Below are 27,648 nucleotides of genomic sequence, written 5' to 3' on the forward strand. Positions count from 1 at the left end.
GTTGCATACACACGGTCGGACAAAGTTGGCGAAAAATCCGATCTTTCAGAAAGTGATGATGTAATTTCGTTACGATGGGACTACATTCAGGCTAGTAGCCAATAGCTTTGATGTAGGAATTTGATCTGAGCATGCGTGGCACTTGGTCAGATCAAAATTCTCTACACATGATCGGAGTATGTTGAACAGGGTATGTTGGAAAATTGGGTCCGACGGATATTCCGACGGAATCAGTCCGATGCATACCACACACAGTCGGATTATCCGATGACACGGTCCGATAGGACACATTCCGACGGATTCTCCGACCGTGTGTACAAGGGCTAAGAGTGTCTAAACCCAATTACAAATATAATTTTTTATTTAATGACTCTTTCAAGTGTATGTAAAGCAATTTTGTTTTTTAGTTTTGGATAGCGCAAGGAATGTTAGACCCATTGACAGCTGATTGCCATCTGTGTTCCTGCTAATGAGGTTTACCCCACTGTTTGTCCTACTGACCACTGTCACTAAAACAGAAAGTGATGGCAAATCAATTATTTGTTCAGAGTATAACATACTATACATGGCAAAAAAAAAAAGTTTTAACCCTCCTCTCTACTCAACCAAAAAATATATAATTTTGGACATACACACATACTAATGACAGGTACACACGATCGGACTTTGAAAATACATGTTGGATGTGAGCTTGTTGTTGGAAAGTCCCGACCGTGCATATGCTCCATAGAACATTTGCTGTCGGACTTTCCGCCAACAAATGTTTGAGAGCAGGTTCTCCAATTTTTCGACAACAAAACTTGTTGTCGGAAATTCCGAGCGTGTGTACACAAGTCCGATGCACAAAAGTCCACGCATACTTGGAATCAAGCAGGAGAGCTGCACTTGCTATTGAACTTCATTTTTATCAGCTCATCGTATGTGTTTGTACGTCACTGCTTTCTTGACATTCGGAATTTCCGTCAACATTTGTGTGACCGTGTGTATGCAAGACAAGTTTGAGCCAACGTTCTTTGGAAAAAAATGCAGGTTGTGTTGTCGGAAAGTCAGATCGTGTGTACGGGGCATTAAACTCAGCCTGACAAAACCTTACTATTGGGTATGAACAAAGCAGGTGCTGTGGTGGTGGTAGTAGTTGGAGTTGTGGTGCTTGTCTGACCATTAGAAGCTTTCGAACCAGATGCTGTTAAGGAAAAGCAGAAAACAAAGCTGTTAAGGTTATTGCACTTTCCCCTTTGATCAAAACTGTTAAAGAAAAGGCATCCATTTTAATATAGTTTAGCTTAGTTTGACAAAAACTTACAGCAGTTGTACAGGGTATTAATTTTTATGATATCCAAATCACTCATGGCAAACCTCTGTCCAAAACTGACACTGTCGTCGGGAATGGCTTTCAGTGTAGGCAGGCCGTTTTTGGTGAAGGCATATCTGTAGGGAGGAAACCAAAAATGAGTGACTTAAAGTGATTGTTAACGCTCAATATTTTTTTTTCCTTAAAATAATAAACGTGCATGCGCGGAGTCTCCAAGATGGCCGCTTGAGCCAGAGCTCCGCCGAGTCCAGCACCAACGGCACCCACAGCGCACGGCCACCCGCACTGCCAGCAGCCAAAACGGGCGATTCGGCACCCGGACGGTCCGGAGAAGCCAGCCGTATGCTTGGAAGGAAGCCCCGTAGAGACTTAGTGCCTCAATTCGAAGAGTCCTCACCGCCGGGGTGTACCAAGATGGCCGCCGCGACCCAGCAGCGCGCCTCAGGGAGAGAATACCACGCGGAGATGCGGCAAGTACTCGCCCCCGCCTCACTCACCTACACCCCACCTCAACCCAGTGGACCCGCACAGCACCTCACCCCCTCACCTGCATCCACTGACTCTCTGCTCAGCAGAAACTTTGGTGATCCTCCTTACTCCCCAGCAGACCCAATTCTCAATCCACCACCAGGGGAATCCCCCCCATCTCTCCCCCCATCTCTCCCCCTCTCTGAGCATGGCACCCACACTGATGATCTTTTGTTGAAGATGTCAGCCCTCCTGGAAAGAGGTTTAGCTTCTACTGCAGCTAAGATAACAGGGGACATAAAAACAGATTTCCAGACCCTGGGAGCTAGAATGGAAGCTATAGAGCACAAATTGGACATGACAGTCTCTGCGACCAATCAAAACTCAGCACACATCCAGACCCTGCAGGATAGACTGGACACTGCCATACTCAGAATTGATGAACTCGAAAATAGATCCAGACGCTATAATTTCCAGTTCAGAGGACTCCCAGAATCCATTTCTAATGTGTCACAAGCCACCCAAGATATCATTAAATATTTGATACCAAATATACCACAGCACCGTCTGGAGCTGGATAGGGTCCACAGGGCCCTAGGACCCCCCAGAAAAGACGGAACCCCTAGAGATGTCATTGCCAAGCCACACTTTTACCTTGTCAAAGAGGAGATCATGAAGCAATCTAGGGAGACAAAACAACTCTCTTTTCAAGGGCATCCTATTCAACTCTTTGCTGACCTCTCCCCTTCCACGATTCAGAGAAGGAGAGCCCTTAAACCCCTTCTGGTGGTCCTTGCACAAAAAGAAATAAAATACTGGTGGACTTTCCCTTTTGCCATCAAGTTTCAATACAAGGGCAAATTTCACTCCTTCTCCAGCCTCCAAGATGGAGAAAGGACCCTCCTATCTCTTAAACTCATTGCTACGGAAACAGATATGGACACTTCTAACCCGAATTACAACCCGACCAAGCGCCCACCACCAACTAGTCCGCTCACACCCCTGTGGAACCAACAACTGTCGAAGAGGACAAAGGACCTTTTGCAGACCTGAAGCTGAGCTACCCCCAAGCTTTCTGGCCTCTCAATCCCATATACTACTCCAGGATGGAGTAATACCGGGGAACTTCCCCCCACCTGATGTGAGCCTCGGCTCCACCACACTTTCTTGAGGACTTTGTTTCACCCTCTCTCCCCCCCCTTTTTTTTTTCTTTTCTTTTCTCTCCCCCCTCCAACTGTTGGATCCATCTCCGATCTCCCCTCTAAGTGCCTCAGTTTTCTTTGACGCCCTTTTCTTGCCTAATAGAGGGGGACGCAATCTAGACTGCATCAAGTTTGGTTGTTTGCACCGTTGCACAGTTTCTCTTTATCACAGAACTGTTCGAGACCCCTACATGGAATGTTCCTGTTCAAGGATGGACTCCTTCCTTTCAGATGGATCTCAGCTCAGTCATTTTTATTCGACTCTGCACTCCCCGGGTCCCACTTAGAGGTCCACAGCAAGATCTTGATGTCTCCATTATGTTTTGTTTGCACTTTTATTTTCCTCTTATCCCTTCTTCCTTCCAGGAAATGTCTCCCTTTTCTCACACGTACTTAGCATTTAGTAAGTTTATTAGACTTATGCTACCTTGCAGAGCGATCTGCTATATGTTTAGCTCTACCTATATAATTCACTGGTTTAGTGCTGGTTGCACAACTTTATTTTGTTTACAGTAGTGCCGGGGCGTTGGACTCGGTACATGCGCCTCCACCTTCCCCACCGACCTTAATGCTCAGTGGGCAAGGAAGTCTGCCCTCAGAGGAGCAGGCGTTTCTAGCGGAGGTAGCCTCCTGGGGTCAACAGGGTCTCCAGGTGGTTACCCCGACAAACCTGAGGTTGTCCTCTAAGACCTCCTCCTCCTTCTCTCTTTCTCCTCTTTTTCCTCCTCCCACCTGGGATCTCTTTTCTATCACTCTCTCATTAACTCAATGGTCATTCTGTATTCTTTTTTCCTCCAGGACTACTTAAAGGTCGTTCACAGCTTTATGCGCCGGATTAATGGATTCCTCCTGGGGACGACAGGCTCTCGGGACTCCCCAGAGGTACATGAAGCAGGTATGGCTGGCATCCCCTCTCTTTGTTACAATGGCTGACCACCCAGGCTCTACACTCAAGGTAGCTTCTCATAACGCACAGGGCCTAAACTCCCCTGTGAAAAGGCGAAAGCTCTTTAATAGCTACAAAGCCCTTAGATTGGACGTTGTCCTGATTCAAGAGACTAATTTTCCTATGCGGTACAGCCCTAATTTCCTACATCACCATTTCCCCCAGTTTTACCTTGCAAAAACCGAAAACAAAACGAAAGGTGTGGCAATTTTATTTGCTAGATCTTGTAATTTCGCTTGGCAAGCGAATTATAAAGATCCAAAAGGGAGATTCATCCTGGTTAAAAGGGACCATAGACGGCCAGGTATATTCTTTTGTTTCATATTATGCCCCTAACAAGGGACAACACAAGTTTTTCCAGTCCATGATGTCTACTCTTGACCCTCACCTGGAAGGGAGCATAGTCATGGGGGAGACTCCAATACTGCCCTGGACCTAGGACTTGATAAGTCCAATCCGGAACAAAAGCAAACTCATCCGCCCCTCCAACACTAGCTTAAAATTTGCTAAACTGATTTATAATTATGGCCTGGCAGATGCATGGCGCGAAAAGCCAATCCAACCAAACGGGATTTCACACACTTCTCCAACCCACACCAATCCTATGCCAGGATAGACCATGTGCTCCTACCCACAAAACTGCTGCCCCTTATGGCGAACTCCAAAAATCATAGATACTGTCCTCTCGGACCACTCCATAGTGACTGTCACATTACACAACCCACTTAACAGACCTAAACATTACCACTGGAGACTCAATGAGTCTCTCCTATCGGAACCCGCTAGGGTGTCCAGAGATTCATACCGCACTTCTTGAGTATTTTGAACGCAACAAGACAGAAGGGATTTCCGCAGAGACCTTATGGGCAGCACACAAAGTTACCGTTAGAGGGAAATTCATTCAAATAGCATCACAACTCAAGAAAGAGCGAGTAGCTGCCATCCGCAAGCTTGAAGAAACCTATACTGAACTCAAAGCCCAACATAAGAGGGACCCCCATAATGTTTCCTCATCCCAATTGGACTCTGCCAGGCTAGAATTAAACCTAGCTCTGACAGTAAGAGCCGAGAAGCAATTAAGATGGAGCGGGGCCAAATTTTACTCTCATAAAGACAAACTAGGGCACATGCTGGCCAACAAACTCTCCCCAAGGACCCGAGCTAGGACCATCCCTAAAATTCGAACTCACGACCACATAACCACCTCTGACCCCACTAAGATTATTTCTGCTTTTCAGGAATTTTACGCTAAACTATACAAAGAAGACCGTCTTAGTTCCCCTAATCTCATAACGAAATTCCTAGACACTTTATCCATACCATCCATCTCGGATACCCACAAGGCCACCATGGAGGAAAGGATCTCTATAGAAGAGACTTTAGCAGTCACTAAGGACTTAAAGAGGGGCTCGGCCCCGGGACCAGATGGCTTATCGGTACCCTATTATAAATCCTTTGCCGAAGTTTTAGCTCCCCACCTGACAAATTTTTTCAACGACAAAGTGAACGGCTCCCCGCTACTTCCTGACTTAAACTCAGCTTTTATAACGGTACTCCCGAAACCGGACAAAAACCCGGAAGAAGTGGGCAATTATAGGCCAATTTCCCTGATAAATAATGACCTCAAAATCCTCACCAAAATCCTCGCAAATAGGCTTAACTCCTTTTATACGCTCTTACATTCACAAAGACCAGGTAGGCTTTATACCAGGCCGTCAGGGACCGGACCAGACCAGACGCACTATAGATATTATTTCTATTCTCCAATCTAACTGGCCAGGGGGACCTAAACAACGAGGCATGCTGCTCTCCTTAGATATACGAAAGGCGTTTGACTCGGTCTCATGGCAATACCCGTTTTCACTCTTAGATAGGTGGGGGTTCGGGGAACGCTTTATGGGAATCATTGAAGCTCTATATTCTACACCCACAGCTGCTATTAGATCTCAGGGATACCTATCCACTTCCATCGAAATAGCGAGAGGCACGCGGCAAGGGTGTCCTTTATCTCCATTACTCTTCGCTATTGCGATTGAAACACTAGCTATTGCGATCAGGACAAACCCAGATATCAAAGGGGTAATCTGCAGGCCCCAGGAGCACAAATGCGGTCTGTTCGCAGACGATTTATATCACCTCCCCCCTTATTTCCCTACAGAATTTATGTAGCACCCTGTCCTCATTCGCAAGAGTATCTGGCCTGGAAGTGAACTTCTCCAAGTCCCAAGCTCTCAATGTATCTCTCCCCCCGGCTCTGGTGGATCTACTTAAATTGAACTTCCGCTTTGATTGGAATGATCACACTATTAAATATTTAGGCATAAACCTAACCCCCAAATTCAACACTCTGTATGAAAAGAATTACCCATCCATGTTTCACAAGCTGGAACAAGACCTAAAATTTTGGTCCACACAAAACATATCATGGCTAGGCAGAATCAATGCCGTTAAAATGACCCTGATGCCACGATTATTATATCTTTTTAGAGCTCTACCAATCCCGATACGGTCCGATCGTCTTCGGTCGTTCCAAAGCAAAGTCCTGAAATTTGTCTGGGGAGGCTCCGGTTACAGATTTTCTCAACATATCCTATATTTACCCCGCAAACAAGGTGGCCTCGGCCTCCCCCATTTGCATAGATATTATCAAGCGGCCAGATTGGCACAGCTTTCAGCGATATACTTCAATGGGGAGAAACCTGACTGGCAACGTATAGAAAGACAAGCAGTCCCACACAATACTCTGGATTTCTTGCTTTGGGCCACGCCTAAAAACAGACCCCCTATCCTGGCCCCTACTCTTTCACATTCCATCTCGTTATGGGATAAATTAAAGAAGAACCCGAACATAACCTCTGCCCTAACTCCTTTGTCCCATATATTCCATAATCCAAAATTTCCTCCGGGCATGGACATCCAAGCTTTTCAGTGGTGGCTGGACAAAGGGCTGTACCGCATAGGACATTATTTCTCTATCAATGGACCCATCTCCCTTGCGCACTGCGTTCGCAAACTAGACCTTCCACGTACTGAAAGGTTTCGTTTCACACAAATTAGCCACTTTCTACACAGCCTTTTACCAGACAAAGCAAATCCTTCACGCTTCTCTGTATATGAACTCTGGTGTGGCCAAGCCGTGGAGCAGAGGGGAGGGATCTCACTCATCTATGCCTCACTATCACAACCCTCGGGAAAGTCCTCCTACATGTCATCCTGGGAGGAGGACCTCCAGTTTCACTGGAGCCTTGAGTCCTGGCAATCTGCTTTCGCCACAGCCTTTAAAGGAATCTTAAACACTTCCCTTATGGAAGCAAACATAAAAATAGTCACTAGGTGGTGTGTCTTTTATGTCCTTTATGTTAAGACATCTGTGGGGACATGGGGGTTCGTCTGGTGCCCATTTTTATGCGGGGGGCCAGTATTGTTTTCGTTCTTTTTCTGTTCCGTTTAGTTCTAATTTTTGCAATCTGAGTGGGGGGTCTGAAAGCGAGGCTTGGTCCTTGCCACACCTCTATCTACTTCCGGGTGTAGATCCACGTACGCTGACCAACAAGGAACGATACGTCGTTATGACGCAATCGCGCTGCCAGTAGGGAGGTTACGCCGTTCGTGACGCCACTTCCGCATTTGCGCGGAGATGGAAGTCCCGGCGCGGCTTCCACACTGAGGCGTGGTCCCCGCTGTTGTTCTATGGGCAAACAGCGGCGATTGGCCAAATTTTACGCCGCTCGTGACGCCACTTCCGCATTTGCGCAGAGATGGAAGTCCCGGCGCGGCTTCCACACTGAGGCGTGGTCCCCGCTGTTGTTCTATGGGCAAACAACGGCGATTGGCCAAATTTTTATGCTACGTTTAACAGCGCGTCACTTCCGGCCCTATGTGGAGGAGTTTTTTTCTGACGTAGTTTTGACAGCGAGGTTTGGTTCCCGCTGGCGTCCAGCGGTGAACCAATGATGATAGGACAAGTGATCTATCTAGTGGGATTGGCTGATGTACCATGACGCAATTTTGGCGCCAATTTCGGCCTTTGAACCGCCCACGATGTCTGTGACGCCCAGGAGAGGGGGAGGCCCGGACTTTGGGACACCATATAAAAAGGAGGCAACATGGCGTGTCACCCGAGCCCCGAGAAGACGTGATATTTCACGAAACGCGTCGGGCGGTGTGACACGCTATTCATTGCCTCTTAACGAACGAACTGGAGAAAGGGTACTGGAGTGGAGGATTCGCGTCCGGCCGGCGCTACCTACTGTGACATGCCCCATTGTGCTTGACTTTCTGTAAGTGCATTTCTTGTTTTTAATATTTTAATAAAACGTTTTTACACTATTTGGAGCTTTTTCCTCCTCTTTATGGCCGACCGGTTATTGTCAAATATTGGAACCTGACTGTTTAACCATTTGACCTATGGTGGAACCTATGGATGTCTGAGGAATATTTACAGCCTGGTCTGACGTTTAGAGCATATAATCTTAAAACATCTGGTAAGGAGCCATCTTTATCTATGGTGGTGGTGCACGCTCACAGTTGTCGAACTACTGGAAATTCCGAATAAGTTATAATCATATTTCCGACACGTGGTGGTGTTCTTTTCATGGACTGATTCAACTAATGGGACAATTTATATGACTATTAGTAATTTGTCAACAACACTTAAATTATTCCTTTATATGTATTATTTTGTTTATTATTATTATCTGTGAGCTAATACTTATGGGGTATCCATTTACACCTATTAGGTTCTAGTTACAGACGGTACCCTACACATATATTTTTTATCACTAGATCTAAGTTTTGAGATATTAGTTACCGATACAATTTCACGAATTGAGGTAATTAAATTTTCGATTTATTCGTTATTGGGATTATACACGACCTAAGTTTATACTTAGGACAGCGCGGTTCTTTTTTGTAATTCATGTGAGTAGGTATATTTTTGGGTATACAGCAGGACTGCAGCAGTATTAATGTGTGCACTAAGACACATTTTTTCGTTTGTTTTTCTTGTTTTCTTTTGATTGATAGTTGGTAGCGCGATTTTTTCACTAATTTATCAGTCACTAGGTGGTACCTAACCCCCGCAAGACTAGCTAAAATGTTCCCGACAGCCGACCCACTGTGCTTCAGGGGTTGTCAACTGCTAGGTACAATCTCACATGTATGGTGGGAATGCCCCAGAATTAGGCACTACTGGAAAACAATGTTTTCAATCATCCAGAAAGTGACAGGTCACGAGCTTCCTAGGTCACCACAAACTGCCTTATTGAACGGACATCTTCCTCACGTACCTAAATATAAGTGGAAACTAATCCAATTTATCTTTTTGGGGGCGAAAATGACCTTAGCTAAAGCTTGGAAGCAATCTACAATCTCCGTTAGGCGAGCGATACGAAAAATCTCATGGATTATGACTCAAGAGAAAATAGTGAGCTCTCTCAATGATTGCACGCAAAAATTTGAGTTAATCTCGGAACCCTGGGCCCATTTCGTGGGGATCTCTCTCATTCCTGGGATTCCCCCGACTCACGCACTAGGCAGGGATTGACCATTGGGAACCTAACGAACATGCTTACCCTTTCTCTCTCTACTCTTTTCTTCCTTTTATTTCTTCTTTCCGATTCTTTGGAAGGCTTGCCTTCCACTCCCCCGGGGCACGGGTCGACCTTTACAGCATCCTCGCATATCCGACCTTGCACATCACGGAGGGGTGGCTGGGAGGGTCCTTTCTATATTTGGGAGACCCTCTCCCTGCGCAGTGTGATCCCGAGAGGGGCACAGGGATGAGGGTACCTCATTGAACCAATTCAGACGGGGCCCGACATGAGAGCTAAGACTCCTCAGTCGAGTCGAATAGTCTATAGGTCCTGAATTAAGCAGGCTCGCCCGCTCACTCTCCCCCCCCTTTTTTTGCGGAAGGGAACCGGGCTCACCACCTTAGATCGTTGTTTTTGCTTTCATATGTGCTTGGCTATGACTTCCCCTCTCTCTTTAAATGTCTAGCAGGATGATATGTTGGCTAACAAGACTGTAACCATATGTTTGTAATTATTTTATGACTACTTGTCTAGCTGGTTGATTCAGCCTCTCTTGTATTCTGTTATTGAAATAAAATACTTTGAAAGTAAAATAATAAACGTGTTATACTTACCTGCTCTGTGCAATGGTTTTGCACAGAGCAGCCCCAATCCTCTTCTGGGGTCCACTCCTGGCTCCTTCTCTTCTTGGCGTGCCACCATAAGGCTGGATTCACACCTACGCATTTTTAGTGCTTTTCACATTTTGCAGATTTGTACTACAGTCCATTTAACATGGTTTCCTATGGGACACTTTCTGCAGAGCAAATATGCAAAATGCACAAAAAAAAAATGCATAGGTGTGAATCCAGCCTAAGAAGCTGCTTCCTGTTGCAGCATACTCATGGGCTCAATGCTGAGCCACTCTGTGGGTGTCTATGGACTTGGATCCCCCCCTCTCTGTTCACAGGATTTGACTTTACAGACACTTTAAATTTGAATTGTCAATTTATAGACATTCAACTGTTTACACAATAGTAACAATATTAAACAGTAAAAATGCATTAAAACAAGCCCTTAGTGACCTCTCTAGCTGCAGGTACCGGGAACTAATTCAGAGTCCCAAAACTGCTGAATCACAAAGCATATTTTGTGAACATTTTTATTCAACAGACATTCAGGGCAATGGGCATCCATTTTTTTTTATTGCAACAATTCAACAAAGTGTAAAAGCATTTAACAATCTATCAGCCAGCAATTGCTTTTTGTGAACAAGCAATGCCTTAAGAGCATGTTCAGGTGAAATAGCCATTGACTAATACATTGTTAATTAAAATTGCTGAATTGTCACATAAAGAACATTGGAAGCTAAAGCCTGGTACAAGCCAACAGCTCTGGTCGGAGCTGCTGTACTAATGATCTGACGATAGTACAGCGATCTGCCCGCTGAGCCGTCTTCTGACATGGGGACGGTCGCCCAACAGAACACTCCAATCAGCTTCTGGTTTTCCAGCATTCTCGTCCGACAGAAGCTGGCCAAGCATATGGCTTCTTTTGGACCAACTGACATACACACAGGCCAAATGTCCTCTATTTTTTTTATTTAACCAGGCAATGTCTGCCCACATTCAACCAATGTGCACGGGGCTTAAAAGTGCCCTGAATTTTTCTGTTGTATTGTTTGTACTGACATAGGTGAGCTCCAAGATTTACTGCCATGCAGGTGATGGAAATTATATTCAGAGCTCTACTCTACCATTCTAAGCCCCAAAGAGTCCTTCAGTCCTCCTTCACCCAGAGCCAACCAGGGCCACTTCATTCAATACATCCCACATAGCCCCCACCCTAGCCTCCTAGCTTTAGCCTTTGTTCACACTGAATCCGACTTTGTGTGATTTTCAATGTTGCATGTCAGAAAGACTTCAGGTGTGACTTGGCTGGCATCTATGTGACTTAATGCCCAGATGTCTATGCAAGGTGCACCTAAAATCACCAAAAGTAGCGCAGGAACTACTTTTTCATATCTGTGCAGCACTATAAAGTCAGCGTCGCACCGATTTTGAACAGTTCCATTGCCGACAATATAGTGCGACTTTTCATGTGATTTGGACCTGTCAAATTGCACCGGTGTGAACTTGGGCTCAGTCCTCCTCTTAATCCCAATGAAATCATACCATAGACACCCTAAACTCAGGGAAATGTTTTCCTTAGTCTTAGTTGGCCCAGTATTTTACTATGGGACAGTATGTGTTCTGCTCTTCGACTTCAGTTTGCTGCGGTGTGCCAAAACCATTAGCACAATCTGCAACCATTACCTTCATTTTGGCATGGCACGCTATAGGTAGCACTGCTAGAACTCTCTATGGAGATGCAAACAGTAATGCCTTTTCAGTAAAATCATGAGGGCTTAGACCTGATGTCTGGTTAATACTGCCTGCATCTTCCTGGCAGTTTAACAACTATTCCCCTCATTTCTTCTCCTGCAGTCATGAGAACAGGAAGTAAAATCCTTCTAACAGGGTCACAGACAGCTGTGGAAACTTAAGGGAAGAAAACTAATATAAGACCTCCAAAAGAGCCACTTAAACACTTTTGTGTTCTCATCGGGCGCTCTCTGAGAGATAGATAAAACTTTTTAGTAAAAAGCAGCAAACTAGACTCACCTAGCATAATGCATGATGGAGCCGTAATCGTATTTGGTTAGACCAACATTGAGGGTATCAATCTCTGCGAAAGCATAAGTGTAGCCTAAAATGAAAAGGAAAAAAACAGTTGCTCACACCAGTGACAAAAACACACAATGAATGAGTAGTTTGTTAAATTTAATTTTCTTATGGACCCAGCCTTTAGTTATATAGCACTGTCCACCTTCAGATGGCATTAGTCTGTACAATGCAACCACATTTTTCAAGCCTACAATGCAATTACTGTGTGGTTTGATCCCCTTTCCAGACAAAAGCCTGGACTCTGCTTGTCATCCCCAGTCCCAATTACATTTTTAGTTGTTCTGGGCCCCATACAACCAATGCTTCATTCCAGAGAGGATGAGAATATTAAAAACAAAGATCATATGATCAGCCAATCAGAACTTATCCTCACCTTCAGCAGAAATGTGACCCAGTGCTTAGGCCAGTGATGGTGAACCTTGGCACCCCAGATGTTTTGGAACTACATTTCCCATGATGCTCATGCACTCTGCAGTGTGGTTGAGCATCATGGGAAATGTAGTTCCAAAACATCTGGGGTGCCAAGGTTCGCCATCACTGGCTTAGGCCATCAGACATGTAGCCAGCATGAACAGGAAGCCTGGATCAGCATTGCCTTGGAAAAGGTAAATTTGTAGCCTTTTGGTTATCCATCCTAGCAGGACTGTAAAGCCTCGTACACACGATCGCATTGTTGACCAACAAAACCGTGGGCATTTGTCCGAAGGGCGTTGGCCCAAACTTGTCTTGCGTACAAATACGAATGTAGTGACATACTACGTTGTTTTTCAGCTCTTTAGCGCCACCCTTTGGGCTCCTGCTAATTTCAGGTTAGTAGAAGTTTGAGTGTTTCACGCTTTTCATTTCGCACTTTTAATTTCGTTTCTGAATGGCCATTCGTCAACCAGACATGTTCCGGAATCGGAGGAGATAACGTGTTATTTATTATTGGCCTTGTAGTTATTGCTTTGACATGATTTTTTTGGTTGAATAATGATTTGATTTGGTATATTTTCTATATTTTTGAATGCATAGAATTGTACAAAGTAAAAGTTCTATTGGCAAATTATATTTTTCTTTTTTGAATGTAAAATAAAAAAAATTGTGGAGAATAATACCTGGCTATGAGATTTACTTCAAATGACAGTTTGGGAGTAGGCGATTACATTTAAAAAAAAACAATGTAAAATTGACAAGGGACACCAACATAGTTGTATCTTTTGATCTTAAAAACTACGGGATAATGGTGTTGTGGCCCAATTAAGAAAAAAAAAAAATCATATTCTTGATATCACTAGAAAAATAAAGCCTTTGAAAATTCGTTTGCAATAACTCTATATCAGTATCACCAGCAAAGCAGCTTCATTATTATCCCATTAAATAAGAAGAGAATTGTGCAATGCATTTCGAGATTTCATAATTTGCCACATCATAAATGTTCTCTATTACAAACGCTAGTTTACAAGACCGATAGCTTCTGGCTCGTCCTTGCTTCCGAGCATGCGTGTTTGTACTTTGGACTTTTGTCTGACGGACTTGTGTACACACACTTGGAAAATCCAACAGACATTTGTCAGTGGACAATTTTAAAACCTGCTATCGAACATTTGTTCGCTGAACAACAATTGTCCGATGGAGCATACACATGGCCTTATTTTCCGCCAACAGCCTGTCATCACACATTTCCTGACGGAAAATCCAATTGTGTGTACGAGGCTTAATTTTATGTACAAATCACCAAAACTAGATCAAGTTTTGTTTTGGAAAAAAAAAAAAAAACACAAACCTGGCATCCACATGTCACTATTGGGCAAAAAAAGTGACCCCTTGCTGCCTCTTTATAAACATGTCGTAGCTGAGCTAGCAGGTGGAAATATGATCTTTCTTGTGCTCTCAGTAGGATATCTAATGGAAGAGGCAGGCATGGATACTGCCAGGAAGTTAATAAAAGTTTTGCTTGGTTGCATCTACAAATTGCAATAATTGACCTCCAAAAAAGGCCATCTACGTTGAGGTTGTACTGATCCAATGGCTTCAGTACTCGGTGTCTCAGCTGAAAATCATGCAAAATGACTTAAATGACATACCCTCTATGATGTTATCCATCAGTACAACCACATAGTTGTCTCTGTCCTTCCTCACATGTTCGTGGTCGAGACCCAGGGCATGTAGGGATTCATGGATGGCAATTCCCTTCATTATACATCCTGAAGTATCCAAAGAGATGGCCTGGGCACCTCCAATTTGTCCCACCATAGACCAGCATCTGAAAAGAAACTGCAGCTTGTAGTCTGAAACTTAGAGGATGGCAGTGGGCTGGAATGCAATCTCTATGTAAATTATTAGGCATTTTTTTAAGGCCCCCTTGTCTGCAAACACGAAGTGTGCACAGTGTGCCAACACAAACAAATGTGTGTACTTTTCTCATTGCACTGAATGTTAGGAATAACTTAGAAATGTAATCCAACGGAGTCTGAGTTGACTTGCGTACTATAGAACAGTGGTCTCCAAACTGGCCTGGGGGCCAGATGTGACCCTTTGCTTGCTTTTACCGGCCTTTGGACCAATATTTCATCCTCTGCCACCAACAATCGGGCATAACCCCCCCCCCCCCCCGACACCAACAAAGGGGCACAATTCATCTGACCGACATAAAAAAGCAGTATTGTTTACTCCCACTGATGCCAGGATGTTTTCAAATGACCATAGTCCAGCCCCCCTAAAGTCTGATGGACAGTAAACTTGTCATTTATTTAGAAAGTTTGATGACCCCTGGTAAGGAATGAGGCCATGTTAAACAGGGAATGTACAGCACAGAATCTGTGGAGATATATTGGAGGGACCAACATTACACATTGGGGCACATGTTAGGTCAGTAATAAGTGGAACTTAATACTGACCTGAACCCCACTTTACGACTGATTCCCAAATGCTACATCACTTAGTGATGACCCCTAAACGCTGAAATATTTACTACTGACCTCCTGAGTCACTTACTGATGACCCCTAAAGTCTGTCACTCACTACTGACCCCTGGACTTGGCATCACTTACTACTGATCCCCGAGTCACTTAATACAGAGCCAGTAGTGACAGACTGCAGAAGTTAGTAGTAAGTAACCCTTCTGTGTCACAATGCAGGTTGACAACCCTCCCCTGCACAGCCTACCACCATTCTCCTTCTCCCTGGATGTATTTGTTACTTTCTGCAGCTCCGGCTCTTCCTCTTCTCCCTGAGTTCAGTAGGTGAGGCCACAGATAGGCAGCCAATAACAGCCCCCTCCCCCAATGTGCAGCCAAGACATAGGAGGAACAGAATGGCATTTCTCCACACTTGTTGTTCATATCCCTCTTGGGGCCCCTGAGCACCGCACACATTGGGGAGGAGGCAAGTGGTGTATCCTCAGAGGCTGAACAGAACAGCAGAGAAGCTAAAAGATTTGGGGGCCATATGTGGCCCTTTGCTTGCTTTTATCCGGGCCTTAGGGTGCTATTTTATTCACTGACACCAATGAAGGAAACAAATCCTCCCAATGACACCAATAATGGTGGATTTTGTACTCCTGATGGCCACAGTCTGGCCCCCTAAAGTCTGAAGGACAGAAAACTGGCCCTTTTTGTTTATAAACTTTGGTGACCCCCTGTATACATTTATCTAGAGTGGAAAACTGCAAGTAACCTGTTGATTTGCACTGAACGGGCATATTTGGCCACATGCCATTCATACATACCCACTCTGAGGCCGATAGCTAAGGTAATCAGTCTCTGATGTCTGCTTGATATAACGGATGCAGGTGAGGCTTTCAATTTCATCCAATGCAGACTGTATTACTTGGGATTCGGCAACACCTGTAGAAGATGCAGATGAGTATATAGCTAAACAAGTGTAGTATTTCTCAGTGTACATAGATTCAAGTGGACGTGAGAGCTTCAGGTATTTTGCAGTGCTGTAAAGGAAGGACTTTTGAGTTCACTTTGGACTGGTCCACCATAAGCTGATTAAATATCACATTTGAAATCTAGCAATAGTACATACATCAGCCCTTCTGGTATTCCACCAACTGAATCAGCTTTAACAGACATATTGGTATATGTCCACTCCATGGGACAGCCTCCCAACATGTTAACCATCAACCCCAATGTGTGCACGTTAGGAGGCTGCCCCACCAAACACAAAGCTATGCTGAGTGTTGAGCAAAGCTGATCCTATGAGTGAAGTATTTAAAAGAAGGGCTGCAGTGATTGAAAGTTTTCCATTACAAAGCCCAGAAATGGATGTCCATGTTGCTGCCACAATTACAAACACCACATAGTGTAAAAAAATGAATCGTTTGAAGTTCCCCCTTTTCCTCTTCCATTTCATGATAGGTTCCATATCTTGCATAAAAGACCCAACCCCCACACAAAACCAAACCCCATTGTATGCAAGGGAAAAGGACTGGCTCCGTACTGTAGTATACATTGGTGGGTTCTACAGTACATGCACAGGGAACCATAAAGAGAAAAAAAAGGAATGATTTGCATGACTTGGTCCAATATCTTTTTTTTGTTTTTCTTCAATCTACATCACATTAATTTGATTGGCTGTTTTAACTCGCCAGTATGTCACGTGTACGCCCTCCCAGACACTGCAACTTACAGTTAAGGAAATATCAAGTTCAGGTGTGCTTACAGTTAAGTATGGTAGCACATTTCCCACTTAAAAAAAAGTCAGTTCTACTTCAAATAACTTTCCATTGGTAGTTACTGCCGCCCCATTTATGACAATTCTTTATGGTTAACATTATTAACCACCAAGTTAATGAAGTTATTATTCTCTTAGCCCTTGTACACACGGTCGGAGATTCCGACGGAATGTTTCCTATCGGACCGTTTTGTTGGATATTCCGACTGTGTGTGGTCTGCATCGGACTGTTTCCGTCGGAATATCCGACGGACCAAGTTTTCCAACTTGCCGGTAAAATTTTCCGACAAAATGCTCTTATCGGACATACTCCGATCATGTGTAGCCTACTCCGACGGACAAAGTGCCACGCATGCTCAGATCAAATTCCTAGACCAAAGCTATTGGCTACTAGCCTGAACGTAGTCCCGTCGTAATGAAATAACGTCATCACGTTATGTACAATTGGATTTTCCGACAACTTAGTCCAACCGTGTGTATACAACATCACTTCCGGACCTCTTCCGGAATTAATCCGTCAGAATTACTCCGATGGATTTGGTTGTCGGAATCTCCGACCGTGTGTACAAGGGCTAAGACTGCAATAGCCATTTTTTTCTGCATTATGTGATACTTTTAGAAGTGGATAAGTCATTAAAATTCATAATCAAAACACACAGCATTATCAAATAATTTCCAAAGAAGCTCTTTGACCAAAATTTCCCTCTCTAACATGGATGGACAAAAAAGTACTTACTATAGTCTCTGGATATAACGTATGGAATATAAACACTTCCATCAATGGATTTTGTCCACAGGCAGATGTTCTTGGGGCAATCATTAGTGCTCCTTTGTTTGCTGTAAGCGATGTCCAAATCCCCAACGACATATTCCCCAGACATTATTAGTCCTAAAAAGATTAAATACCCAATGTTTGTTAAATGAAACAAGATTGTATCATTTGATCCCATGTGCTGTCCTGAAAATATCCCCATTATCACAATCATATATACATGCCCATATATAAAAAAAGGCAGTTGCCATCGGCTATGTCCTGAAAATTAGGATATTTAACTGGCTGTTATGCCGACCCTCTGGTTTCATTACTTCTTTAGAGTCACAGACCTGGAAGAAAATGTGCAAATCAGAAGAACAACCTCATCCACATACTTGTTCCAGGTCAGTTACCAAATGAATTGAAAGTAGTCAACATGACAACCAGCATTTTAAAACTAGAAGTAGGCAGGAGAAGCATTTATGAAATGTTGCTCTGATGAAGTGCACCCTTTTAAAGGTTATTTAAACACAAGAACAAAATAAGTGTAATATATTGCAATTTACAAGTCCTTGCATGTGGGGGCTATATTATGATTCTTCAACCCCCCCCCTCTTCGTCTTTTATTCATCTGATGATACAGCCAGTAACACTTCCTGTTCCTAGGTCAACAGCCCTCACTTACAGTACTTTAGGAATAAGCCAGTAGAGTTGTCACAGTTAGAGCTTAAAAATGTTTGGGCTATTGAACATCTCCCCTTCTATTACCATATCATGGGAGAGGTGTCCTATAGCCCACAGAAATAAATGGGCAGGTCTGATGCCACAGAAAGTTACACATTCTCTGTATTTACGGCAGGATCATCAGGTAGTTTTTGCACTAATCACTCATATATAAGAAACACTTTTTCAATGGTATACGTAGAAGGGAGTAAAGATGTGAAGCTTATTATTCAAGGGCACTGCCACTTTTGAGAAAAAAAAATCCTCTGTGGGTGATCCATATACATTGCAAGGATTTTAACTTTGTAGCAGAGTTCTACCTTTCTCTGTTCTGGAGAAAAAGCAGTTTCCTCCAATCTGACATTTCAAAACCAATTTCCGAATGGAAGGGTCTGCTTATTACAGCCACCTGGTGCACTTTTAGTGTTCTAACGAGGAAAGTTGCAGCAGTGTTTGCATCTCTTTAGAAGTAACTAACCCTTAGGAGTATCTCACCAAAAATGAAATTACCATTGTCTACGATGCCTAAAATGTCATTTGCATCTTAGTGCAGACTTATGATAAAAACAGCGAGTCAATGTCAAGAGAAGTAAACCTAATCTTTGGCGGTCTTCTGTAAACCAACTGTGTAGAGAACACCATATAGCATTTTTTGGACAGTTTTAGAAGATTGTAAAAAAAATAAAATAAAGGGCTGTAGATTGAAATGAACATGTAATTACTATTAAATTACAAAATGTAATATATTTTAATACAGATATTTATATATATATATATATATATATATATATATATATATATATAAATTTAATAAAAATTTCTTTTTGAAAAGTGGAATCCCCTTAAGGTTTAATGGATCACAATATTTAGCACAGAATCTTACCTTTATTGACTTCCTCAATCAGATCAGTCACTGTTTTATTGTCTGTTGTGTGACATGTAAAGAGGAGAAATACAGAGTAAGGCTTACATGTATTATAATGTTACTATATATACATATATGTGTGTATTGCAGGCCAGACTTGTGAATGCTTAGATTTTTGGATCAAGCTGTGTGAACAGTTCTGCAGAGATGGACAAATAATAAAGAAGGTGGATTTGTGGATCTTAATACAATGTTTTTGGGCTGTCATTTTTTTCTACCCCTTTCCACTTATTTGAAGAATCATTTCCTCCAGACCCCTAAACGGCACTACTCAACGTCACACCCTCAGGTCTTACCTCGTGTCTCATTTATCTCCCTCTTCTTCCTTTGTTGTAAGTTCTGATGAAATAGACATAGAATTCCATTAACAAAGGTAGTCATTATTCAACATCTTGCATATCAATTAATCTAGTATGGATTACAGAAAGATATAAGCGGATTGGGTACTTTTGGTTCCATTGCTTTTCTGTTTTCAAATTTCATTCATGTTGCCTCAATATAACGTACTGAGTAATCATGTATGTCCTTCATGTTGACACAAACAACAAGTCTTTACCATTATACTTTATACCTGCCCTACATGATGGATCAGAGTTTAGGTCCTTTAAAATCTGATGGGGGGGGGGGGGGTCATTTAAGCAGGACAACAGAATAAGTAATCAGGCTTAATTAAATTACTAAGTAAAGAAAAAAAACAAGATTGTTTAATCTGATACTAAAAACAAAATGCTGGGCTGATTTCTGGAGAATTCAGAAGTGCTGGTTAGCTAAGGTTGCATTCACACTTCTGTGTCTTGAATCCGAGTTGCCGCAAATTTGCCTGCGATTTGAAATCACTGATGTGTGAATGACAAATCGTGGGATTCACAATAAATTGCGAGGAGCACTTCACCCAGAAGTAGCTAGTGAGACTTTTTTTGGGTGACATGCTTCCCACAATGCATGTTGCCATGACTCAACAATCATGACAGACCCACGCCCTGATTTTTGGTGTCATTCAAATGATCATGCTTTGCTAGGGTTTTTCGCCTTCCCTTGGGTCAACTGTGGGTGCAGGATTGTAATAACAAAATATTATATATACACACACATTTTTTTTTTTTATTAGTGTGTGTGTGTATGTGTAGATATATATATATATATATATATATATATATATATATATATATATATATATATATATATATATATATAATATATCATTTTTTTTTCCTTTTTAAATAGGATGTGAAAAAGGACACAAGTCCATCTAGTTCAACCAAACTATGTAATCCCCTATATAGATCTTTAGTTAGACCTCATTTAGAATACTGTGTCAAGTCCTGGAGACCTCACTTACAAAAAGATAGGGATAAGAGAGAACAAGTTCAGATAGGGGCAACAAAAATGGGGAAAGGTCTGAGAGATAAAAATATATCAGAGGAGACTTTAGAAATTGAATGTGTACACTCTGGAGTAAAGAAGGGTGAGAACATGATGGAAACCTTTAAATACCTTGAAGGGGTGAATAAGGCAGTATTTTCATTACGTTCAAAACAAAATCTTAAGCCCCATACACACTATCCATTTTTCTGCTGAGTTTTTCCCTTCAGATTTACCAAAACGATATAATATGAGGTCAAACCTTATGCCGCATACACATGAGCGGACTTCTCGTCGGACTGAACTCCGAAGGAGTTTTCATTGGAGTTCCGCTGAAACGGACTTGCCTACACACGACCATACAAGTCCGATTGTTAGAATGCGATACTAGAAAAAGGAAGTTCAATAGCCAGTAAGCCAATAGCTGTCCTTGCGTCGTTTTTGGTCCGTCGGAACAGCATACAGACAAATAGTTTTCTCGATAGGAACTGGTTTTGGCAGAAATATTTGAAACTTGTTCTATCTCTAGGTCCATCAGAATTTTAGAAAGAAAAAGTCTGATGAAGCCCACACATGTTCGACAGAATGATTCCATCTGACCTTTTCTGCCGGAAAGTCCGGTCGTGTGTACAGGGCATAAGGAGTTACAATTTGTATGCAATCAGGCAGGCCCTTGCACTACATGGTTTTGGTAAACCTGAAGGAAAAAAAAAAAATTAGCAGAAAATCGAATAGTGTGTATGGGGAATAAGAGAGCGTTATTTTACTGAAAGAATAGGTATTGCTTGGAATAGACTTCCAGTAGACGTAGTGAGTCAGTCAACAGTAAAGCAAGCCATGGATTATGCATTTTCCTTCCTTTAACCATGGGTCGAAGGAAAGAAAATCGCTTGATTTCCCCATCAATTGATTGACTTCAGAACAACCAGTCTGGCCTCAGATGCCTTTATATAAGACCAGTTTATTTTGATCTATAGCCGGCCTAAATATATCAAACATACTTAAGACAAACAGATCTGTACTCGGGCAAAAAAGTAAAAATAAAAAAGTGAAAATAAACAATGGAGCAGACTCAATTACTCTGGACAGTTCGAGTCCAACCATGCCCGAGCTGATCTCTGGTAAGAAATGAATAAAGCTGTGGGTTATCACTTTCCGGTTTAAATTAGTAATAAAGTGAATAATGAAATTTAAAAAAGGTACACTTAATAAATAATTTATATTTTTCTACTACTTCATGAAAACATGTTTGATATTTGTTATCAATTACTGAAATTAGGTGAAACCACAATAGAAACAATAAGCGAATTACGTATTTTATCCGTTAGATCATTAGATAGATCGGATCATTGGAATTTAATTGGATAACAGAAGTAATAAGCTAGTTATGTATTTGATCAATTAAATCATCAGCTAATTATGTAAAAACACCATTTTACCTGTAAATAGTTTTAATTCATTACACCACTTATCTGTGCCACATACATGAATATGGGACTAGTTATTACATTTTTCATAGATAAAACAAACTTTAAAACTAGAAATGAGTTCTAGATGGAGATTTTAGTCCCATACTACTAAAACCTGCCTATGTAGATAAAAAATAAAATAAAAAAAATTGTCATTGAAGCTATTAAAGATATAAATGAGTTTTTTACTCACCTGAACAGGTAAAGTCATGCACACATAGCAAATGGCAGCAAGGATTAGAAGGGTCTTCATTTTTTTCTATGTTCTGTAGGAACTCCTTCAATGAAAGTCAGTATTTTGCTCTGACCTCTGGTGCCTTTTTATATCCCATTAGCCACCCCTGCTGGCTACGCCCCTCATTATACTTTGAGCATTTGTGTCTTTGTCTCACAATGGGGGGGCAGGTATCACCATGTGCTGTTGTTTCATAACAGATCTTTTGCCCACAATGGGCAGTTTGCAAGCGATGACTTCATCCAATTATTTTTCTATTTTGGAACGTCTAGGAGGGGATCGCACATAAGTGTTTTAATGTGCTTTATTGACATAGTAATAATTTTTTTTCATCATGCTTCAATTTAGGGGTTAGGTTTAAGTGACCCTATCCGTCTCTCAAAAATATTGTATTTGAGATTTCATGCAACAGTGGAAGCATTTTGAGAATTAAATAAAGACTTAGGACTCTGCTGCATAATCATTGCTCTCTGAAGATCAACAATGGGTTGCTTTTCAGAGGGCTTTTGACAGGCAATTGGAAGGTGTTATGTCTCCTCCTCGCTGCTTCAACACCTCTGATAGCCCCACCACCTCTCCACAACTACGGTTGCAGGGTGGTTATGGCTCAGCCCCATTCTCTTAAATAGGTTGTATTTAGTGGGATAGTACTGCCAAAGCATATGACGGGGGGGGAGCTGTGGCAATTATACAACCCCAATCATCCGTCTTTGCAGCTTATAGGGGACAGTTGGGAGTTAAAAATGTGGCTCAACTGTCAATCTTCTCCCCAACCACAATCGTAAACTTAGGCAAGCTGAAGATGATTTGATTATCATGGTGGAGGGAAAGAAAATTGCTTGATTTTCCTAGAAACGCAGTCAGTATTAATGGGCGAATCACTCCCACAGCACTATTGTGTTCTGCTGGAGCTTCCTGGCTGGCAGAACACAATGATTACTGCTAGCAGCAATCGCATGTAAAAGATCCTGCAGGTTGGTTGTACAATAAATTGTCAATCGATCAAATTTAGTACAACCAGCCTGCCCATACATGAATTGAAACCCTGCTTGTCCCTGCTTAAAAAGTTGCCCTGGCCAACACCAAATGAAAAAAAAATTGAAAATAACTGAAATAAATGAGGTGCAGCACTGCTCTAACTCTGATAACATACAAGGTAATCTCAACCTTGTGCAAATAAACACCAAATAGTGACCATCTTCTATACATCTGCCCATCCATCCCTGCAAAGTGTGTATAGCACCCTGGAGTATAGGAGCGCCTCACAAATTTACTTGTAAAGAGTAGTTATTTTGGTTGGTTGATAGGGATCTTTTTGATTCCTCCCTAAGCTTGGCCTTGTTGTACTTGTCTCTTCTACCACTAGGTGGCCGGGTACTTGGTATGAGAAGGGCAACCCAAGGTCAGGTTATGGGTATATTGGGCATCTCAGCTAGGGACCGCAAATTCGTACGAACGTTAGAATCCCATTGAAGTCTATGGGACTCGAACGTTCGAAATAAAGAGTGCTAATTTTAATGGCTAATATGCAAGATACTGTCCTAAAAATGGCCGTTTTGGCGGGAGCACTGATTTTAATGACAAAGTGGAAAAAAAAGTGAAATATTCCTTTAAATATCGTGCCTGGGGGGTGTCTATAGTATGCCTGTGAAGTGCCACGTGTTTCCCGTGTTTAGAACAGTCCCTGCACAAAATGACATTCAACGGGAAAAAAGTCATTTCAAACTGCTTGCGTTTTTAATGTAATATCTGGTTCCGGCAATATGGATGAAAATCATTGAGAAAAATGGCATGGGTAGCCCCCCTGCCCATTACCAGCCCCTTTGGATCTTGTACGGATATTAAGGGGAACCCCGTACCCATATTAAAGAAAGGAAAGACGTGGGGCCCCCAGGCCCTATACACTCAGAACAGCAGTATACAGGCGGTGCAAACAAGCCAGGGACTGTGTAGATTTGTTGTGTTAAGTAGAATCTGTTTGTAATTTTGAACTGGTACATTTTTAAAATATAGCTCCAGTCAAAAAATCTATTTTTTAAGCTTTTTGGAAAACATAGGGAAGGGTTATCACCCCTGTATAACTTGTTTTGTCATCCGTCTTTTTTCATCTCACTTCTTGTTGTCTCCTTCCATTTGCAAGTAGGAGACGTTTGTAAGTTGGATGTTTGAAAGTAGGGGCCTGCCCTATATGCTCTGCAGAAATGGCGGAACAAGGTGTTGGTGTTGCCACAACATTGTAAGCCCTCAAAGTGACTCTTGGTGGGCGCTGGAGTGCCCTGCTGTGAACGATTATATCAAGAATTGCCATGCCATTGTTGAACAGTGGTAGAAAAATTGGGCTTTTGGTGGTTGTGGTGCTGGTGCTGGTGCCACAACACTATAAGTCCTCAGTTACTCTCTGTGGGCACAGGAACGAGCCCTGCTGTGAAATATTATATCAAGAATTGTAATTACATGCCCCTGTTAAACAGGGGCTGAAAAATTGGGCCTTAGTGCCACGACACTGCAACCTCTCCCATATACTCTAGTTGTGGTGAAGGAATGAGCCCTGCTGCAAAGCACTGCATCAAAAATTGTAATTAAGCACCCCTGTTAAACAGGGGCTGAAAAATTGGGCTGGTGGCATCACCCAGAACCAAAAATGTTCTTCCAACAGATCAGCGGAGGAGGAAGAGGATAGACAATCAACATAAAAGTCACACAGCACAGTCACTCAGCATCAGCATAGGCAGTCTTGAAGGGATGTGATATTTAAAAAAAAATTTGGTTACATCAGCTTCAGGTGCTTGGTAGCTGTGGGTGATCCAAGACTGATTCATCTTTAGGAAGGTCAGTCGATCAACCAAGTCGGTAGACAGGCGCACCCTGTGATCGGTAACAAAGTCACAGCAGCACTGAAGGTGCGTTCCGAAAGAACGCTGGATGCAGGACAGGCCAATAGCTCAATTGCATACTGTGCAAGCTCTGGCCAGTGATCCATCCTCAAGACCCAGTAAGCCAGAGGATTTTCGGTGGGAAAGGTGTACAAGTCTAACCTTGCCCCTAGGTATTCCTGCACCATGTAAATCAGATGCTGGAACCGATCATACCTTGGGGCTGTGGACTAAATAATTGTCTGAACGCATCGGTCAGACGGCCACCTTCTCCACCGCTCCTTCTGACCGATGCCTCAGCAACACGTTGTCCAGGACCAGGACTTTGTAACCTCCCAGTCTCTGGGAACGCGTTGCACAGACCTTTCTGCAAGGCCTCCCGGAGATGTCTCATCCTCTGCGATGGCAAGATAAGGTCGACAACCTTACCCTTGTACCGTGAATCATGGAGAGTGGCCAGCCAGTAATAGTCCCTCTCCTTGATCCGAAGAATACAAGGATCCTTCCGCAGGCTTTGCAGGATCAGGCGGGCCATGCAGCGTAGGTTAGCTGAGGCATTCGGTCTGGAGTCCTCTGGGTCACTGAGGACAACATGATCCGCAGCTACCTCCTCCCAGCCATAGACAAGTCCACGGGTTTCTTGGGACTGTAAATCATCCCTACAAGACTGCTGCTGAGTTCCAGCCTCCACCTCCATGCTGACACAATCATCCTTCTCCTCCTCCTCCTCCTCCCCCTCCTCCTCCTCTTCCTGTGTGATGGGTGGCACAGCAGGAACACTGTCTGGATAAAGGGGGCCTTGAGAGGCCAGGAAGTCCTCCTCTTCCTGCCTCTGTTCTGCCTCAAGTGCCCTGGCCATTATTCCACGCAGTGTATGCTCCAAGAGGTGGACAAGAGGTACAGTGTCACTGATGCATGCACTGTCACTGCTCATCATCCTTGTGGCCTCCTCAAACGGTGACAGGACAGTGCATGCATCCCTGATCATGCCCCACTGGCATGGTGAGAAAAAACCGAGCTCCCCTGACCCTGTCCTGGTGCCGTAGTCGCACACGTACTCATTGATGGCCCTCTGCTGCGTGTGCAGCTGCTGCAGCATGGCCAACGTTGAGTTCCACCTGGTGGGCATGTCACATATAAGGCGGTTCTTGGGCAGGTTCAACTCCTTTTGGAGCTCAGCCAGCCGAGCACAGGCATTAAATGATCATCGGAAATGCACACAGACTTTCCTGGCCTGCTTCAGGACATCCTGTAAGCCCGGGTACCTGCCCAAGAACCGCTGCACCACCAGGTTAAGGACGTGAGCCACACAGGGCACATGGGTCAGTTGTCCCTGTCGGACGGCGGAGAGGAGGTTGGTGCCATTGTCGCAAACCACCAATCCTGGCTTAATCTGGCATGGCGTCAACCACCTCTCGGCCTGCCCCTGCAGAGCTGACAAAATATCTGCCCCAGTGTGGCTTCTGTCCCTCAAATAAACCAGCGCAAGCACGGCATGGCATAGTTTTGCCTGCGTACTTGCGTAGCCTCTTGAATGCCTACGGAGCACCGCTGGTTCAGAGGACAAAGCACAGGAAGAGGCCATGGAGGAAGAAGAGGATGGGGTGGAGGAGAGAGGTGTGTCAGAATCACCAGTAGTATGATAAGGATACCCCTTGTCCACGACCAGCACTGTTGCCTCTAGACACAGAGCCTGCTTGCCCTCTTTTATTGGCTCGTGACTGTCTGCCTCTCCTTGTTGGCCTTCCCAACATACTAATGGCCTGCAGGGAGATGTAGCTGCACAAAGCTGGGAGGAATATACCGATTATACTGCAGCTAGCAGAATCAACTGCCTGCCTGTAGTAGTATTACTATGAGAACACCAGCAATTGGGGTAGCTTTAGGTGCACAATACACAATACACTGACTAATTACTGCAGCTGCCTGCGGTATAGGATCAGCAGAACACCAGCAATTTGGGTAGATTTGGTGTACACTATGCAGGTGGCATAACACACAGACTGTAATTGCTACAGCTGCAGGCAGCCTTATATAGTGTGGGGCATGTACTAAACCCCCTGAGCCATAATTGGCCAAAGCCACCCTGGCTTTGGCCAATTACGGCTCTCCGTCTTTTCTGCGCTGTGATTGGCCAAAGCATGCGGGTCATAGTGCATGCTTGGTCAATCATCAGCCAGCAATGTGCTGCGATGCCGCAGTGAATTATGGGCCGTGATGCGCCACTCGACTTTGGAGCGAACGGCCCATAATGTTTGGAATTTGCCGAACAGCCGATGTTCGAGTCCAAAACTAAGCTCATCCCTAACAGTGGGCTATAGATGGCTGTCTGCTAAAAATGGGTCACAAAAGTGCAGAGCGAAATGCACTCCTCCCCAGGAGAAGTAAAACCAAGTGGTATGCCGTCCCTTCAGAGCACATGCACCGGTGACATCATCACATAATTTCCATGTGAATATCTCCTAAACACAACAAGT

The 27,648-nt window shown here is 43.4% G+C and overlaps 1 protein-coding gene across 1 annotated transcript in view; it reads right to left on the reverse strand.

Annotated features, from left to right (window-relative positions):
- Window positions 1–19,613, reverse strand: part of LOC143925746 (tolloid-like protein 1) — a 122,026-nt gene extending 102,413 nt beyond the window's left edge. The window contains exons 1-7 of the mRNA XM_077450198.1: window positions 19,529–19,613; window positions 17,567–17,719; window positions 15,878–15,995; window positions 14,235–14,413; window positions 12,106–12,190; window positions 1,304–1,428; window positions 1,094–1,183 (exon numbers count right to left, since the gene is read on the reverse strand). Coding sequence (XP_077306324.1) covers window positions 1,094–1,183; window positions 1,304–1,428; window positions 12,106–12,190; window positions 14,235–14,413; window positions 15,878–15,995; window positions 17,567–17,719; window positions 19,529–19,613 — 835 coding nt within the window. The remainder of the gene's footprint in view (window positions 1–1,093; window positions 1,184–1,303; window positions 1,429–12,105; window positions 12,191–14,234; window positions 14,414–15,877; window positions 15,996–17,566; window positions 17,720–19,528) is intronic.
- Window positions 19,614–27,648: the final 8,035 nt, after the last annotated feature.

The sequence above is a fragment of the Lithobates pipiens genome, unplaced genomic scaffold, assembly GCF_037356315.1.
Source record: "Lithobates pipiens isolate NorthernLeopardFrog02 unplaced genomic scaffold, aLitPip1_a1.2 Scaffold_22, whole genome shotgun sequence".
NCBI lineage: Eukaryota > Metazoa > Chordata > Amphibia > Anura > Ranidae > Lithobates > Lithobates pipiens.